The sequence below is a fragment of the Antechinus flavipes genome, chromosome 3 (genome assembly GCF_016432865.1).
Source record: "Antechinus flavipes isolate AdamAnt ecotype Samford, QLD, Australia chromosome 3, AdamAnt_v2, whole genome shotgun sequence".
Lineage (NCBI taxonomy): Eukaryota > Metazoa > Chordata > Mammalia > Dasyuromorphia > Dasyuridae > Antechinus > Antechinus flavipes.
In genome coordinates, this window is record NC_067400.1 from 322281715 (window position 1) to 322300348 (window position 18634).

Consider the following 18634-nt stretch of genomic DNA (forward strand, 5'->3'; position numbering starts at 1 on the left):
AGTTTAAAATACCCTCAGCTAAAAGTCCTGGTTCTGAACTACCTTAATCACACTCTCTCTTCATAAGGCACTCCATGTTCCATTTCAGTTAAATTAGCATCTTACCAGTTCCCAGAATTCATTATCTATTTCCCAGGTCCACCCTTTTGCACAGGTTTCTCTACTTTTCAAAACCTCATCCTCCCATGCCATTATATAACTCTTCACCATTCTCCTCTTTAAATTCATACTTCCCTTAGGGCTTCGTTCAACTGTCATCTATTAGGGGAAAGCTACCCTAATTCTCCCAGTTGTTCTTGCATTCTCCAACTTCAAAATATCTTGTATTTACTTATCTATATACATGTTATATATTTTCTCCTTTCACTAAAATATAAGCCTCCTGAGAGAAATTATTATTAATAACCAATGATTTGTTGGTTATTATTAAGTCATAATATTAAAGAGTTCAGTCTCCTGAAAGACACTGCTGATAATAAGATTGGATTAACTTTCTTAGTAGAGTACTCAAGTTTGGGTGGTTTGGGTAGATTGCCCAAGGCTAGGGATAGTCTGGGTATAGAGACAGTCTCTTTGACCAAGAATGACAATCAGATCCCGATTGTAATATTCATTCTTTTATTTTATTTAATTTTTTTTTTTTTTTTTTTTTTTTGCCAAAGCAATTGGGCTTAAATGATTCACCAAGGATCACACAGCCAGGAAGTGTTAAGTGTCTGAGGACACATTTGAATTCAGGTCTTCCTGACTTCAGGGCTGATGCTCTATCCACTACACCACCTAGCTGCTCCTCTCTTATTAAATGTTAACCAATCAGTATTGATTCTCACCCTGGGCAACAACTAATTACTCTTCGAAAGGTATAAAATTGTAAGCCCACAGCCATGATCGTCTTTGGTCTAAGAGATATTCAAATGACCACTGATTTATTAATAAATATAAAATGATTAAATTACTCAGAAATTATGTCTTGAACCTTTTTAATTGCCATACCTTAAAGATAGGATCTGTCACTTTTTGTCTGTTTATATCCAATACCTCAGTTTTATTCACAAGTTTGATATCTTGATGATGCTTATTGAATCAAATATCAATTTAATCTTTTTTTTTTTTTTTTTTTGGCTGAGTCAGTTGGGGTTAAGTGACTGGCCTGGAGTCACATGTGTAGCCAGGAAGTGTTAAGTGTCTGAGAGCAGATTTGAACTCAGGTCCTCTTGAATTCGGGGCTGGTTTTCTATCTACTGTGCCATCTAGCTGCCTCTCAATTTAATTTTTAAAATTTGTCTTTGAGGCTACTCCATGTTGGCTGCAAAAAACTTACTTGTATAGATAGAACTTACTATTTGATCTCCTGTGCTTTTATTCACACAACAGGAATAGCTGTCTAGCTAGTTCTGTCTCCAAAAGCAAATCAACTATTTTTTAGCTTCTACCATTCATCCATTGTCTTACATGTAAAAGAAATTGTTATAGGGTGCTATATAAGATAAAGAATTATGGCAATCTGACCTGAAATAGCTGAGGATGTAAATGAGGAGATAAAATTAACAATGTGATAAATGAAACAATATAGGATTGTTTAAGAGAACATCTAGTTGTGTGTGCCGATACACATGTACTGTCCTGGATGCTGAGGAAAACTCTGTGAGGCAGTGGCCCTCTCCTTCCACTTATGCCTGATCAGGCATTTTCACTGACTGTCTCCCAAACCAGACTTTCTCTCTCTTTCCTTGTCTCTACTTTACACTTAACACTTCTTAGTTTCAGTCTTTCTTTAGTCCCATCCTGTGCAAGAAACCTTTTCTAGGCTTCTTTTATCTCTGTGCTTTCTCTATGAAGTCATTCCCAATTGTGTCTTTATCATTAGATTAACAATTTCTTTCTTTTTTTAAATTTGCATATCTAATTTAAAAATTTTTTACTAATAGCTTTTTAATTTTCAAAATACATGCAAAAATATTTTTCAAGATTCATTCCTGCTTCTTCACACCTTGTTATAATTTTTTCTCTCTTCCTTGCCCTTCTCTTAGATAGCAAGTAATCTAAATATAGGTTAAACATGTGCAATTCTTCTAAACATATTTCTACATTTATAATGCTGCACAAGAAAAGATTATCAGTTTCTTGAGAGCAGGAATTGCCTTTTACCTTTCTAATTTTTACCCCCATACAGTTGATTAATAAACATTTGTGAACTTAGTTTGGTATATTCCTTCAGTTCTAGATTTGAGCTGCAATAAGGGTAAAACTGACTAAATGTCTATGCTAAAATGGTAATAATATGGTGAACCTTCGGGAAATAAGAGCTACCAGTGTAATGCCGGAGAAACTGAGGCAGGAGAGAGATTAGAGAGTTTTTAATATTTTATTAATGGGAGAGTAAGATTGACTGGACAGGACTCTTGTCTCAAATTATCCAGTCAGACAGAGATAAAGATATACTGAGACCAAGGAATTCATGTTGGTCCCAGGGCTGGAAGAGACTGCCATCTCAAAGAATCCAGCGTCCAGTATCCACTCGCCAGACGCCATTCTCCAGCAAATGAATGGAGGAACCCCAACTTCTTAAATACCTTTGGAGACAAAGAAGAGGGAAAGAGCGGGAAAGCCCCTATCAAGGCCATAAACCAAAAAACCCAGAGACAGGATGTCTAAATACCCAGAGATAAAGATGTCAGTGAAATATCTTGGAATATTTTAGAGGGATATAATAAATTCTTGAGGACAGAAGATAATCAGGAGGTCTACTCTCTTGTTTATCTTGCTTGGGCTAACAATTTATAACCTTAGACTAATTGGTCCTCAGCCTTCATGGACCAGAGGGAGATTTACAGCTTAGGGGAGTAATTAGGGAGACTGAGACAAGGGAAACTTGTACAAGGAAACTGAGTCAGGACAGTTAAAGAGAACTGTGGCATAACACCAAATGCCTATGGGAAGAAAAATCAAACTAAGTTAGAAAACTGGAGCAGATTAAAACTTCTATCTGTATCACCAGAATCAGGCCCATGAGGTGCTGCAGCACTTTTGGCTGTGATGAGAGATGAATATGTATCCCCTTGACTCAAAAAATTTTTTTAAGTTTTTTTTTTTTTTTTAAAGAGAAGAATCCCAGTTATAAAGCAGTATGGACAATGAGTAAATGAAAATTCCATGTTAAGTTAGTAAACAAAGCTTTGAAGCAGAGATTCGATCTGGAAGAGAAGGTGGGGAAAATGGAATGAGCAAAAGCACAGAGATGGGAAAGCAATACATTACTGGTGAAATTGAGTACGGATTCAACTATTCTGGAGAGCAATTTGGAACTATGCCCAAAGAGTTATCAAACTGCATACCTTTTGATCCAGCAGTGTTTCTATTGGGCCTATATACCAAATCTATTGGGCCTATATACCAAAAATCTTAAAAGGAAGGAAAGGGACACACATGTGCAAAAATGTTTGTGGCAGCCCTTTTTGTAGTGTCAAGAAACTGGAAACCGAGTGGTACCACATCAGCTGGAGAATGGCTGAATAAGTTATGGTAAATATTATGGAGTATTACTGCTCTATAAGAAACGATCAGCAGGCTGATTTCAGAGAGACCTAGAGAGACTTACATGAACTGATGCTAAGTGAAATGAGCATTGTACAAGAGATCATTGTACATAACAATAAGACGACTATATGATGATCAATTCTGATAGATGTAGCTCTCTTCAACATTGAGATGATTCAAATCAGTTCCAATGGTCTTGTGATGAAGAAAGCTATCTACACCCAGAGAAAGGACTGTGGGAACTGAGTATGGTTCACTACATAGCATTTTCATTCTTTTTGTTGTTGTTTGCTTGCATTTTATTTTCTTTCTCAATTTTTTTTGGTTTGATTTTTCTTGTGCAGCAAGATAATTGTGTAAATATATATGCATATATTGGATTTACCATGTATTTCTACCATGTTTAACATATATTGGACTTTTTGCTATTTAGGGGGAGGAATTGGGGGAAGGAGGGAAAAATTGGAACACAAGATTTTGCAAGAGTTAATGTCGAAAAATTATCCATGCATATGTTTTGAAAAATAAAAAAAGCTTTAATTTTAAAAAATTAAATAAGCATAGTAAGTACTTTAGTTTGTGTGTACCATGAAATTCATGGAGGAAAATAATAGGTATCCCATTATTAGGACTGGAAAGGTAAAATAGGATCTAGTTCTGAAAGATACTAAATATTGAGCAAAGGAATATGAATTTTATCTTATAAATAATGGGGAGCCATTAAGGTTTTTGAGCAAGTAAGTAGGACACAGAAAGCAATGTTTTATGAAAAATGATTTTGTACTTGGTATGCTGGATAGATGGACTAGAAAAGGCAAAAATTAGAGGTAAAAAGACTACCCTCACTTTCTCTACAATTACTCCCATTCCACTCTTCTTTTTTCCTTTTTCTTCCCTCTTCCCCTGTTCTTTGCTCCAAGTTAACACATCAGTGATGAGAAAATAAAGAAATAAAGTAGCACCAGTAGGACCGGAAAATTAAACAATTAAACAAAATTAAACATAGGAAGAGATCATCTAATTCACCACCTTCATTTTACAGATGAGGACACTAAGGCCCAAAAAGATTATATATGACATCCTCAAGGTCATATTAAAATATTAAATGTTAGAATCAGGATTTAAACCTAAGTTCTAAGGTTTCCAAACAAGAAATATTTCTACTACACTGTAACTGTAGAATTAGAATTAGAATTCTGAATAGATTTTAAACATGAAAAGACTCATGCTACTTAATTCTTCCATTATCTCTAGCATTTTACTCTACATTTCAAATACTCCACTGAGCAAAAATAAATGAAAAACCCAAATGACTCATTTGTTTGAATAGCAGAACATTCTTCAAAATCACCATTTCGTGATATCCTCTGTATCAAAAATATCTGTCAGTCTCAGAAATCCTTTCATTTCAGAAATCTTTAATAAATTTTTTAAAGATCATTTCAGAGGCAACTTTTTATAAATTTTCTTTTAAAAAAAACAGCAGACAAAATATACCATATTAGTAACACTGATAAAACTAAATCAGAGACTTATAGTATATTGATTATCTTTCATGTTTACTTTTTATAAACATTTTAGCTAGGATCACAAAATTTCTATCACTGACCAAACAAGTAATTTTTTTTTTATTAAAGCTTTTTATTTACAAAGCATATGCAGGGGTAATTTTTCTAACATTGAACCTTGCATAACCTTTTGATGCAAATTTCTCCCTCCTTCCTCCCACCCACTCCCCTAGCTGGCAGGTAGTCCAATACATGTTAAATATGTTGAAATACATGTTAGATCCAATATATGTATACATATTTATACAATTATCTTGTTGCACAAGAAAAGTCAGATCAAGAAGGAAGAAAAAAAAAACTGAGAAAGAAAACAAAATGCAAGCAAAGAGAGAGTGAAAATGCTATGTTTGTTCCACACTCTGTTCCCACAGTTCTCTCTCTGAGTGTAGATGGCTCTCTTCGTCACTGCACAAATGGAAGGGTTTGAATCATCTCAATATTGAAGAGAGCCATGTGCATCAGAATTAATTGTTGTATAGTCTTGCTGTTGCTATGTATAATGATCTCCTGATTCTACTCATTTCATTTAAGATCATCATCTAAGTCTCTCCAAACCTCTCTGAAATCATCCATTCAGTTTCCAGTTTCTAGCCACAAACATTTTTGTACATGGGTCCCTTTCCCTCCTTTAGGATCTCTTTGGGATATAAGCCCAATAGTAACACTGCTGGATCAAAGGGTATGCACAATTTGATAACTTTTTGAGCATAGTTCCAAATTGCTCTCCAGAGTGGCTGGATTCATTGTTCCACCAACAATGTATCCGTGTCCCAGTTTTCCCATATCCCTCCAACATTTGTCATTATTTTTTCCTGTCATCTTAGCCAATCTAACAGGTATGTAGTGGTATCTCAGAGTTGTCTTAATTTGCATTCCTCTGATCAATAGTGATTTGGAGCACCTTTTCATATGACTAGAAATGGTTTCAATTTCTTCATCTGAAAATTGTCTGTTCATATCCTTGGACTATTTATCAATTGGAGAACGGCTTGAACTATTATAAATTTGAATCAATTATATATTTTAGAAATGAGGTCTTTATCAGACCCTTTGGATATAAAAATGTTTTCCCAGTTTATTGCTTCCCTTCTAATCTTGTCTGCAATAGTTTTATTTGTACAAAAACTTTTTAATTTAATACACTCAAAACTGTCTATTTTATGAGCAATAATGATCTCTAATTCTTCTTTGGTCTCAAATTCCTTCCTCCTCTATAATATTCTTCCCTAAAATGTAATGTTCTCTGGGAGCAGGTTTCTTGGGGGGCTTCTGGGGAGTAGCCTTCGTTTCAGTTCAGTAATCACAAATGCAGCCAGGGATTAAAATCCAAATCCTTTACTGTCTCCTTCAAAGTCTTCACTTGGGGCTTGGCTAATTTTCTGGAGGCCTTCTGGATCTTGGTTTCAGTGTTCTCCATAGGACAGCTTGCCATCACTTCTCTGTCTTTCTTAGTTCTGCCCGACTGCCTTCTCTGGCTTCTGAATCTCCTCAACTGAATCTTGGCTGAGGCTTCAAAAGTTTCTAGTGGGATTGTCCTTCTGGACCTGAAAACTTCTTGCTTATATGCCCCACACTGAGTATACACCAATCATTATGTCATTAGGAAACCATTATTTATTGTAGGATTAAATCAATGCTAAATTAGATTCCACTTACTTAGCACCTTGTTTCAAGTTCTGGCCCCATAACACTCCTCCATAAATCTGAGAGGTAAACTATCCTATGTTCTTCTACTTTGTTTATAGTATCATTCTTTATGTCTAGATCATGAACCCATTTCAACCGTATCTTGGTATACAATGTTAGGTGTGCCTACTTTCTGCCATACTAGTTTCCAATTTTCCCAGCAGTATTTTGTCAAATAGTGAATTCTTATCCCAAAAGATGGGGCCTTCGGGTTTGTCAAATACTAGATTGTTATAGTCACTGGCTATTTTGCTCTGTGAACCTAACCTATTCCACTGATCAACTTCTCTATGTCTTAGCCACCAAACAAGCAATGTTAAAGGAAATATTTTCAGTAGTTTTAAATATAATAGTCTTCAGTTTTTTCTGGGTAACTACTGAATCTTCAGAATGAAAATTCCTCACAGAAAATCACTGACATAACTTTTAACTCCTGGTTTCCTTAATTTTCAAAACCATGTCAGAACCTGGTCCTATAAATGACGTGGTAGCCCATTCTTGCTTGTTTGTAACATTTCTTTTTTTCATCTTGGCCAGTTATTAACCATATTATCTGTAATGATAGGGACTGATTGACTCAATCAATCATTGCTATATCATTTACAGTATGATCTTTATCCTGATTATATTTATCAGGTTTGAGAAGACCTCTATTGAAATAATCTTTATCCTGATATATTTATCAGGTTTGAGAAGACCTCTATTGAATCAAATAATCAATGAGAGGCATTAAATAAGGTAAGGAAGTCCTTAATTTAGAAAGAATGAAAGTCACTAAATGAATTATGATACTATACCCAAAGTGTAATTAAGTTTAGCTGAGTATATTCAGTCATTTCCTATAAGTTTGTAAAAAAGAACAGTCAATTTGGAATCTAGATTTAGAGTGGCATGTCATCTATTAGTAGAAGTAGTTCCAGTAATGACCAAGAAAATTGACAAGAATTTTCTATTCTTATTATTGTTCTATAAGAAATAATCAGCAGGATGATTTCAGAAAGACCTGAAGACACATATATGAACTGATGCTAAGTGAAGTGAGTAGAACCAATAAGAACATAGTACATAGCAACAAGATTACACAATGATCAATTCTGATAGATGTGGGTCTTTGCAACAACAAGGTGATTCAGGCTAGTTCCAATGACCTTGTGATGGAGAGAGCTATCTGTACCCAGAGAGAGAACTGTGGAGATTGATCACAACATAACATTTTCACATTTTTTGTTGTTGTTTACTTGCTTTTATTTTCTTTTTTTTTTTCCTTTTTGATCTGATTTTTCATGTACAACATGACAAATGTGGAAATGTATAAAAGAACTGTACATATATAATATATATTGGATTCTTGCCATATGAGGGAAGGGGTGGGGGAAAAGGGGGAAAATTGGAATACAAGGTTTTGCAAGAGTGAATGTTGAAAATTATCTATTCATATATTTTGAAAATAAAAAGCTTTAAAAAAAAAAGAATTTCCTTTTCTGGGTTTTTATAGATGAATCTGCACAACAGCTGCTAGCCTGTATCTCCACTGGAGTCGCCTCCCACACTTACAAAAATTATTTCATTCTCTGCTCACAATAACTTGGCACTATATTTTACAAATGAGTTCCCATTTTATAGTTGAGAAAAGTGAAGCAGACAAAATTTCCCAGGATTGTAGATAGTAGGCTTAAGGCCAGATCAGAATTCAGCTTTTCCTGACTCCAGGTTCAGCACTTACTCCTCTCTGTCATCTAGCTGCCCCTCTGACTCCTAGCCTGTCTCTATCAAGGCCTAGGAGAAGATGGTGGTCAGGATGCTAGCTGCAGTCTGACTTGCCTGGCACATTCTGCCTCTTATCTCTCTTTCAGGGTGTCTTGATGCTTTAGCTAAGCTGGCCTGCAGGCCCTGTGAAAAGCAGTTGGTGGGAATGGATAATAGCCCCTTTTCTTGCAGCAGTTGATGTAGAGTTTTTTTTTTTTTAATTTTATTTTATTTAGTAATAACTTTGTATTGACAGAATCCATGCCAGGATAATTTTTACACGACATTATCCCTTGCAATCACTTATGTTTCGTTTTTTTCCCCTCCCTCCCTCCTCCCCCCCCCAAGATGGCAAGCAGTCCTATATATGTTAAATATGTTGCAGTATATCCTAGATACAATACATAATTGCAGAACCTAACAGTTCTCCCGCTGCACAGGGAGAATTGGATTCAGAAGGTAAAAATAACTCGGGAAGAAAATCAAAAATGCAAATAGTTCACATTCATTTCCCAGTATTCCTTCTTTGGGTGTAGCTGTTTCTGTCCATCATTTCTCCAATGAAATTCAGTTAAGTCTCTTTGTCAGAGAAATCCACTTCCATCAGAATACATCTTCATACAATATCGTTGTCGAAGTGTATAATGATCTCCTGGTTCTGCTCATCTCACTTAGCATCAGTCCATGTAGGTCTCTCCAAGCCTCTCTGTATTCATCCTGCTGGTCATTCCTTACAGAGCAATAATATTCCATAACATTCATATACCACAATTTATCCAGCCATTCTCCAATTGATGGGCATCCATTCATTTTCCAGTTTCTAGCCACTACAAACAGGGCTGCTACAAACATTTTGGCACATACAGGTCCCCTTCCCTTTTTTAGTATCTCTTTGGGGTATAAGCCCAATAGAAACAAACACCAGCAGTTGATGTAGAGTTAAACTAGAAGTACCAGCAGTGGTCTGGTGGATATTGCAACTTCCAGGACTCTTGTGTCCAACTGCCTGCAGGTGGCACTTGTAGGCATTTACTGCAGATAGTGATGAGAAAAAAGGGCCTTCTCATTTCCAAAATATAGAGAGAATTGATTCTAATTTATAAGAATTCAAGCCATTCTCCAATTGATAAATGGTCAAAGGATATAAAAAGACAATTCTCAGATGAAGAAATTAAAACTATTTATAGCCATATGAAAATATGCTCCAAATCTTTATTAATCAGAGAAATGCAAATTAAGACAACTCTGAAATACCACTACACACCTGTCAGATTGGATAAAATGACAAGGATAATAATAATGCGGAATGTTGGAGGGGATGTGGGAAAAGAGGGACACTAATACATTGTTGGTGGAATTGTGACGAATCCAACTATTCTGGAGAGCAATTTGGAACTATGCTCAAAAAGTTATCAGACTGTGCATACCCTTTGATCCAGCAGTGTTACTACTGGGCTTATACCCCAAAGAAATACTAAAGAAGGGAAAGGGACCTGTATGTGCCAAAATGTTTGTGGCAGCCCTGGTTGGAGTGGCTAGAAGCTGGAAAATGAATGGATGCCCATCAATTGGAGAATGGTTGAGTAAATTGTGGTATATGAATGTTATGGAATATTATTGTTCTGTAAGAAATGACCAGCAGGAGGAATACAGAGAAGACTGGCGAGACTTACATGAACTGATGCTAAGTGAAATGAGCAGAACCAGGAGATCATTATATACTTCAACAACAATACTGTATGAGGATGTATTCTGATGGAAATGGATTTCTTTGACAAAGAGATCTAACTCAGTTTCAATTGATAAATGATGGACAGAAGCAGCTACACCCAAAGAAAGAACACTGGGAAATGAATATAAACTGTTTACATTTTTGTTTTTCTTCCCGGGTTATTTATACCTTCTGAATGCAATTCTCCCTGTGCAACAAGAGAACTGTTCAGTTCTGCACACATATATTGTATCTAGGATATACTGTAACCTATTTAACATGTATAGGACTGCTTGCCATCTAGGGGAGGGAGTGGAGGGAAGGAAGGGAAAAATTGGAACAGAAGTGAGTGCAAGGGATAATGCTGTAAAAAATTACCCTGGCATAGGTTCTATCAATAAAAAGTTATTTTTTAAAAATAAATAAAGAAATAAATGCCCTATTAAAAAAAAGAGAGAGAGAGAGAGAGAGAGAGAGAAAGAGAAAGAGAGAGAGACAGAGAGAGAGAGAGAGACAGAGAGAGAGAGAGAGAGAGAGAGAAGGAGAAGGGCCTCCTCCCCATTAAGAGGGCCATGCGGTTTGGGTTGGAAGAGGATCTGATGGTTTGGGAGACACCACTATTCCCAAAACTGTTAGGCTTGGGGATCTGGTTGTCCCTGTCAAGATCTGAAAGGAAATGGCAGTTAAGGTAAGTGATAGGAGTTTTATTCTCTTGGCATATGCTGCCTCTCAATTTTTCCCTTAGTGTGCCTTTACTGATTTAGCAAAGGTTGGCTTGCCTGCCCTGTGAGAGGCAATTTGGCATTGGTAGATTAGGTGATTTTACTAGGGTCACCCAGCATGTGTCAGAAGTAGGACTTGAGCTACTTTAGGCTTCCTAAGTCTGTGTCGAGCTCTCCGCATACCACATTATGCTGGCAAAGATATAATATAATCTTAATTAAGACAGAAAATATTAGAAATATAAAGAAATTTGTAAGGTTCTTTACAAAATAATATAAAGTTGTTTTTTTTTAAAAAAGCAGTATGCTATTTTCCATAAAGAAATCCCTTTATATAAACAAACAGTTTGCCAAGCAAGTTTAATTGGCCCTCAGTGATGCTTAGTGCTGTAAACAAGAATAGGGTCTCAACCTATTATATTACTGATATAGGGAACATCCAGTAAGATTTCTTTAGTCAATCCAGGTTAGCATTTTTTCTTCAACATGTAATCTTAGAGATTTGTCTAGAACCTTGAGAGTTTGATTTATCTAAGATCACACAGTTAGTATGTATTAGCGGCAAGACATGAACCCAAATTTTCTTGGTTTTGAGAATGATTCCTTTAGCCATTGTGCCAAGCTGACTCTCTTATTTTTTAAAAGAAAAAAAAAGATCCATATTAAATATCTGTAATTCTAACCTGAGTTAAAATTTCTAAGCCCAGAAGTTGAAAATTGGTTAATTTTAATTATCTTTTATATGCCAATCAATCATAAAAACAGATTCCACTTTGTATAACTTATTACCTAGCAGAATTTCTTGTTTACACTAATTTTTATATAGAAAGGTAAATAAGAAACAAAATACACAGACAGATAGGAGAATTACAATCTCAAACCTCTTTCTGGTTGATGAAATTTATTAAAAAATTAATTTAAGACCTAAGGCTATGGTGATCATTTAAGAGAATTAGATCATTTGATGTCAATTTTGAGGAGAGAAAAGTATTGAAATCTATGATTTAAATACTTCCTGGACAAAAAGAAAAAAAACAAATGATGAGGAAATACTATTGGAACAGACAAGATGATGTATACACAAGTGATATAAACCCAAAATGCAATGTACTGTATGTAGTTTTAAGTAAAGACAAGATTTATAAGATAATGAAAATCTATAAGAGGTATTAAATGAATGCAATTTATAAAAATTTTACCTGATATTTAAAAATGTTAATGCTTGTAGATTCAGAATTGCCTCTGGGATATACCGAATACAGTTTTGATACAAGTTGAGACTCTCAAGAGAAACAAAGTAGCATGTTTCTGCAGGAATTTCTGACAGGCGATTTCTTGAAAGATCTGAAAGGAAAATACATTTCTCAATATTTATAATCAATCTCTTAAACTCTCATTTTGCTAAAACATTAATTATAAAATTAGGGCTTTTAAAAAAATCATGTACAGTATTTTAAACAATAAAGGCACTTAAACAATTAATTGATAGTATCTGCAAAAACTTATGAGTTTTATATAAAAATAATTTTAATTACTTTAACATATGAAATTCCACATGTTGCATGGTGTTATGAGCCAGAACTCTAAACTTGAAACAAAGGATTCTTACCAGGTACTAAGTCAGTGGAATTGATAGAGACAATAGATACCTAATTTAGCGTGGTTCAGTATGATTGATTTAATGCTACAAGGAGATATGGGCCAGAACTTGAAACAAGGTACTAAGTGGAATTGAAGAGACAATGGTTAAATCTAGTTTAGCATTGATTTAATCTTACAACAAATAATGATTTCCTAGTGATATAATGATTGGTTTGTACTCAGTGTGGAGCATATAAGCTAGAAACCTCAGCCAGGGAGATTCAAAGATTCAGAGACAAGCATATAGAAGGCTAGAGGCTAGAGGCTGAAGGCTAGAGGCTAGAGGCTGGAGGCTGGAGGCTGGAGGCTGAAGGCTGAAGGCTAAAAGACTAAAAGGCTAAAGGCTGGAGCCCAACCCCAAGCCCAAGCCCTTGAACTCAGACAGATTCATCCCATCTCACACCACCTTGGTGGCAGGCTCTCTCCTCCTTTGCTTCCCCACTGAAACCAAGCCTCTGGAAGGCCCCTAGAAAACTATCCGAGCCCCAAGTGAAGGAGTAGGACTTGGAAAGAGATAATAAAGGATTTGGACTTTAACACCTGGCTGTACTTGTGGTGATTACTGAACTGAAATGAAGACTGCTCCCAGAGACCCCAAGAAAACCTCAACAAAGAACATTACATTTTAGAGAGAACATTACATAATGGGAAACAAACAATTTAGCCATCATATGTTAGAAAATATAAACCTCAGAGGCTAGGTGATGCAGCAGATACAAAATGATGGATTTTGGAGTCAGGGAAAGGGGAATTCAAATCCTCTCTCAGATACTCACTTAACTATATCATCCTAAGTAAATCAATTAACTTCAGCTTCAACTTCTCCATCTTTAAAATATAACAGCATTATCTCCAAGAGTAGTGAGTAACAAATGAGATTAAGTGATATAAAAGCTTTTCAAATTTCACTATATAAATGTTAGCTATTAGCTATTGTCATCCTGCAACTATAATTTACCATCTCTCTACCAAGAAGTTGTAATTTCATTTTGAGATCAGTCACTACCAAAGTTTTCATTCAATTTTAGGAAACTCTTGGAAAATGATTTTCCCTAGCCCACATGAAAAATGTGCTTCTCTAAAGTCTCTAAACCATTAAGAAAATAGTAGATATAAATGCATACTAATCTACACACACACACACACACACACACACACACACAATTTTTTCAGATATTTTGACAGACTTAAGGAACTTTGAAGAACAGTGATTACTTTGGAATTCATATCTATTTAATTTGTGTTTTTTTAAATGGACTCACTTCACACAAATAAAAAAACACAATTATTGATATATACAAGAAGAAAAATGAGAATCACATATTAAATTTTACAGTTTTCATATTTCTGTTATAATTCGTTTTATACCAAGTTAGGACTGACTTAGGCCAGTACTCTAGGTTCAATACTGGGATGAAATGATATTCAATAGTTTTATTAGCAAAAGGAGCTTTCCTTAGCTATAGCATGGGAAGATATTTAATATGAGGATGCTCTCATTTGATTTAACTAAGTGAAGCTCTCCTATCTCTTAAGATACTCATTGTGTTCAGCCAGCCAGGTCTTCAAATCAGGCATGAATTCTTCATGGTTGTTTTACATACTAAGGCAACTAGGAAATGATGTCAAAAGCCACAACTTTTAGTCCTTTGAGACAACCAAAAGAAAAACTAATCTAATTTGCATGAAATAGAACAGCAAAATGAGCTGAAGAAGGAAAAGGCACACCACTCCAGTATTTTTGCCAAGAAAATCCCAAATGGGGTCACAAAGAATCAGACACAAAACATCTGAACAGCAACAAAACTTGCATGGAGGTAAGGGTAGGGAATGGAGTTAGGATATTGTTTCCCACTATACCCTAAAGTAAGGTAAGATTTTTATGGTCTTCTAGAGCAGTGTTGTGAAAATCAAACTCAAACACATCAGATCTTGGATCTCTGCAGGCAGCATAATGATTTAAAAAACTACAAATTAACATTAGTTTTGCTTTACTATATTTTTATTTATTTTGTTAAATATATCTCAATTACATTTTTATTTGGCTTCATTTTGGGCTGGACTCAAGAGTATTAGGATTAATGAATGTGATACCTCTGTTCTAGGAGAATCTTCTTTTTCACTTAAATGATTTTAAGTGGTTAACCCTGAACTCACACATGCAAAAAAGTCTAATATAAGAATCACAAAAGAAGGAAAAGAAAAACAGAAAGAAAGCTAAAGCACAGCACAACAAAGCAATTTAATAAATCCCTGAAAGGGTGACTGAATACAGAAGAAAGAAGATGAAAAAAATCTTATATATTAAAAAATATTTAGAGCAGCTACTTTTGTAGAGATCAAGAACTGGAAACTAACATTTCATCGGTTGAGGAATGCCTGAACAAATTGTGGTTTATGAATGTAATGGAATATTCTTGAACTGTAAGAAATGAAGAAAAACATAATTTTAGAGAAATCTGGGAAGCCTTGTATAAATTAATGTAGTCAAGTGAGCAGATCTAGATGAATAAATTATTTTTTAACATCAACACTATAAAGATGAGCAGTTTTGAAAGAACTCTGATGCACAAAAAGACCAACCATGATTCTGGAGGCTCATAAAGTATTCTATGTACTTCAGGAGAAGTGAAAAAGCTGAAAATACAGAATGAATTACATGTATATACAGCTAATAAGGCAATATGTTTTTGGGGACATCAATATATATCCTAACTCTTTCAAAAATCTTAATCAGTTCCTTGACTTTCTCATTTCATATAAACAATTTTTTTACTTCACCTCAATCACACACTAAGATAGTCATACCGTTAATCTTGCCATCAATCACAAATGTACCACTTACACATTCAAAAGTTCTGAAATTTTCTTATTCAAATAATTTATTGGCTTTTCTTTTCTCTGTCTGCTTTCCCTTGCAAAACTCTGATGTTTGTCTACACTAAGACTTCTAATCTCTTGAACCCTCAATTCTCTCTCAAGCCATTACCCATGCCCTGCCTATCCCCTTTTCCCTCCCTTGATCCCTTTACTCCTTTTTTCCTTTTCTATTTGCCAATAGGATATTTTGGTTCGGATATTTAATATATCCTGTTTTAATCATAACTCTCAGAAACTTAAGACTAAATTTTCCAGTAACCTTTTTTTCTCTTGGAAGGTCTAACTGCCCCCCAAAAAGGAATATTATTTGTAATTGTTTTCTCAAAATGCCAATATTATAGGTCACACTTTTAAAAAATCAGCTCTTTTCTTGTGCTTTCTCCTTACCTGAGGAGAAAATGCTTTCTACTTTCTGTGGTTTATACAATGCCATGAGAAAAAGATTACAATCACCATATGTATGTATATAAGTAACTTGTCATCAAAAGACATTGTCAGTAGTTTTAGGAACATCCTTAAGTTTTTTTTAGTTTTTGCTATCTGCTCTCCACCTGTGCAGGTTTTTGCACTTTGTTAAATCCTCTAGCAGGTTCTTAGATGATTTCCAAATCAGATTCTGGGTTTATCAAGAGCTATACTATGTGTTTATTTTTTACAAAGCATTTTTTAACCAGAATTTCTTTTAAAATCTTACTTTTTTATACATAAGTATAATAGTGTTCTCTCCTAAATGAGGAGGCAGAGGTCATACATATGGAAATTATACCATTACTCTGGATCACAGAAATTGATAAAGTTGAACATTAATAGTAATATAATAATAATTAAATTATCATTTCAATTTTCAATGAAATAAAGGCAAAGAAATGAAATTTGGCCTCATGTAAGTTAAATTTATACCTAAACTAGATTGATCACAAAGTAGTCACATACACCAAGTACTAGTTGGATACTGAATATAACAAGTCTACCCAACTTACAAAGAGCTTGGATTTCACAGATTTGATATTTCAAACCTAGGTGATGTTTTTTCATGGAAACAATAAATTCAAGTATATAACTGAAACATTGTGTTTCTTAAATTTTGCAATGTAAAATAAATTTAAAGCAATAATGCTGCAATAAAAATAAAATACAACAGATATTCTTTTATCGAATAGTAAATGCTGAAGCCTGAGAAAAAGCAGGCCTAATCAGAAGGTATAGATAATATTTGTGAAGATTCTTAAGGGCCTGTTTCAAAGGCTTTCGAATTGCTTACTTCAAATCTTGTAAGGTTCCTTTTCCACAAGACAGATATCTATACTACTTATAAATTTTATCAAATACTAAAGTAGGATTATTATTTTGATTGACAAAACGGAATAAGCTGCTGCAAGAAAAAAGGGGGAAGAAATATGAGGAATGACAGCATTCTATCAACAATTAACCAACCTTCCTTCCAGTTTTATATGCATCTTCCTTTGTGCCACTGATATAATATAAACAAAATAGATGAAAGGATATTAACCCACCTTCAAGCTAAAGCTAAAGAATAGGAGCAATAACTGATAATGTGTTAACATAAAGTTCTTGGAACTAAATATACTGTAATCTTGTTTTTTAAAAAATCCATTTCAATTTTTTTTTTTTTTTTTTTAGTTCAAAAGGCCACTGCTGGGTCTATCTTTTTTCTCCATTTCTGACTAAATAAGAGATTAAATCCAAATTAAGCAACTCATTTTATTAACACTAAACCATGACTTCATTTCTGCTATTATTTCTCAGACATATACTTTCAAATCATTAATTCTCAAATGCATTCTATAAAGTACCAGAAATTAAAACGATTAACCCTCAGTATAACTTAAATTTCCATGAATTATATATGGAATTTAAACTCAGACCCATTGTCTCATAACTATTAAATTAAACATGTGAAGAAAACTTTTAAACTATATTCCTTCCTAAACACTCTCAAGAAAAGGAACACTATCTATTATGTTTACTATTATTACTATTGCTACTATTACCACCATGATTTTGTTGTTTAAAAAAGAAAATTTGTCCAAATTCTGTGAAGGAACTCTTCTAGTAATCCTTTTTTTTTTTTTTTTTTCCAGCTGAATGGCAATAAAGTTTCAAAAGGGAGGAAATCAGACTTTTTTTTCTTGTCATAACTCATTGTTTAATGCTAGCAGTCAAAGTAGGATCTGCATAATACATTAGAATGTTTTCCTTTACACCCAAAGAGTGGGCAGGTCTCATTTCACACCATTACAATTTATGCCTGGAGGATTTCCATATGTATGAAAGTATGTTGGGGGATGGGAATGGGTAAAGGCCAAGGAAGGGAGATGTGGATTATAAATTTTTTCCCCCCTACAGCTCTCCTGATTTACTCCTCACTCCCCAAGATGGTGTAGTTTGAGTCATTCTCTAAATTTTGAATTTCTTTATCAGATATTAGCAGATGTTTCCCAATCTAGTTATAATTTTAGAGGAAACAGAAATTCACATTATTACATTTGTATGTTAATGGGGTTTTATGGGGATTAGGGGGAATATAGTGGTGAGTCAATGTTAAGTGACTTTTCCAGAGTCACAATGCTATTGTCAAGTGCCTGATGCTGCATTTGAACTCATCTCCTCTTGAGGCCAGAGAGGCGGTGCTCAATCCACTGTGCTATCTTGCTCCTCTTAATAAATGGTTTTGATATGACTAGATCAAGAAACTAAAAATTCTCCCTGAATTCTCATTAATCTTCTCTGATCCTATTCTATTTCTTTTCATCATTTTATACTATACTTCACATAATTTGCAAGTAAGGAATATGAAGAGACATCACTGAATGACTGAGAATTATATGTAAGATAAGAAAATGTAAATTCTGGAAGGGATATTAGAGATAATGTATTCCACCATCTTCATTTTACACATGTGGAAACTGAGTTATCTATTCATGTTACATAGATAATGATAGAGCTAGATAAAAGTGCTGAATCCTAAGTACCAAATCAGTCAACAATTAAGTATTTTAAAAAGCTTTAGAATAACAAGATTCTATTTTTCGCAATTCCACAATAAGTTTTTTTTAAGCTTTTTATTTTCAAAACACATGCAAGGATAATTCTTCAACATTGACCTTTGCAAAACCTTGCGT

General features: G+C 34.4%; 1 protein-coding gene across 7 annotated transcripts in view; it reads right to left on the bottom strand.

Moving 5' to 3' along the window:
• LRCH3 (leucine rich repeats and calponin homology domain containing 3) overlaps nucleotides 1-18634 on the bottom strand; it is a 156609-nt gene that overhangs the window by 91073 nt on the left and 46902 nt on the right. For all 7 annotated transcript variants that reach the window (XM_051985492.1, XM_051985489.1, XM_051985491.1 and 4 more), the window contains exon 2: nucleotides 12170-12314. In XM_051985492.1, the coding sequence (XP_051841452.1) occupies nucleotides 12170-12314 (145 nt within the window). The remainder of the gene's footprint in view (nucleotides 1-12169; nucleotides 12315-18634) is intronic.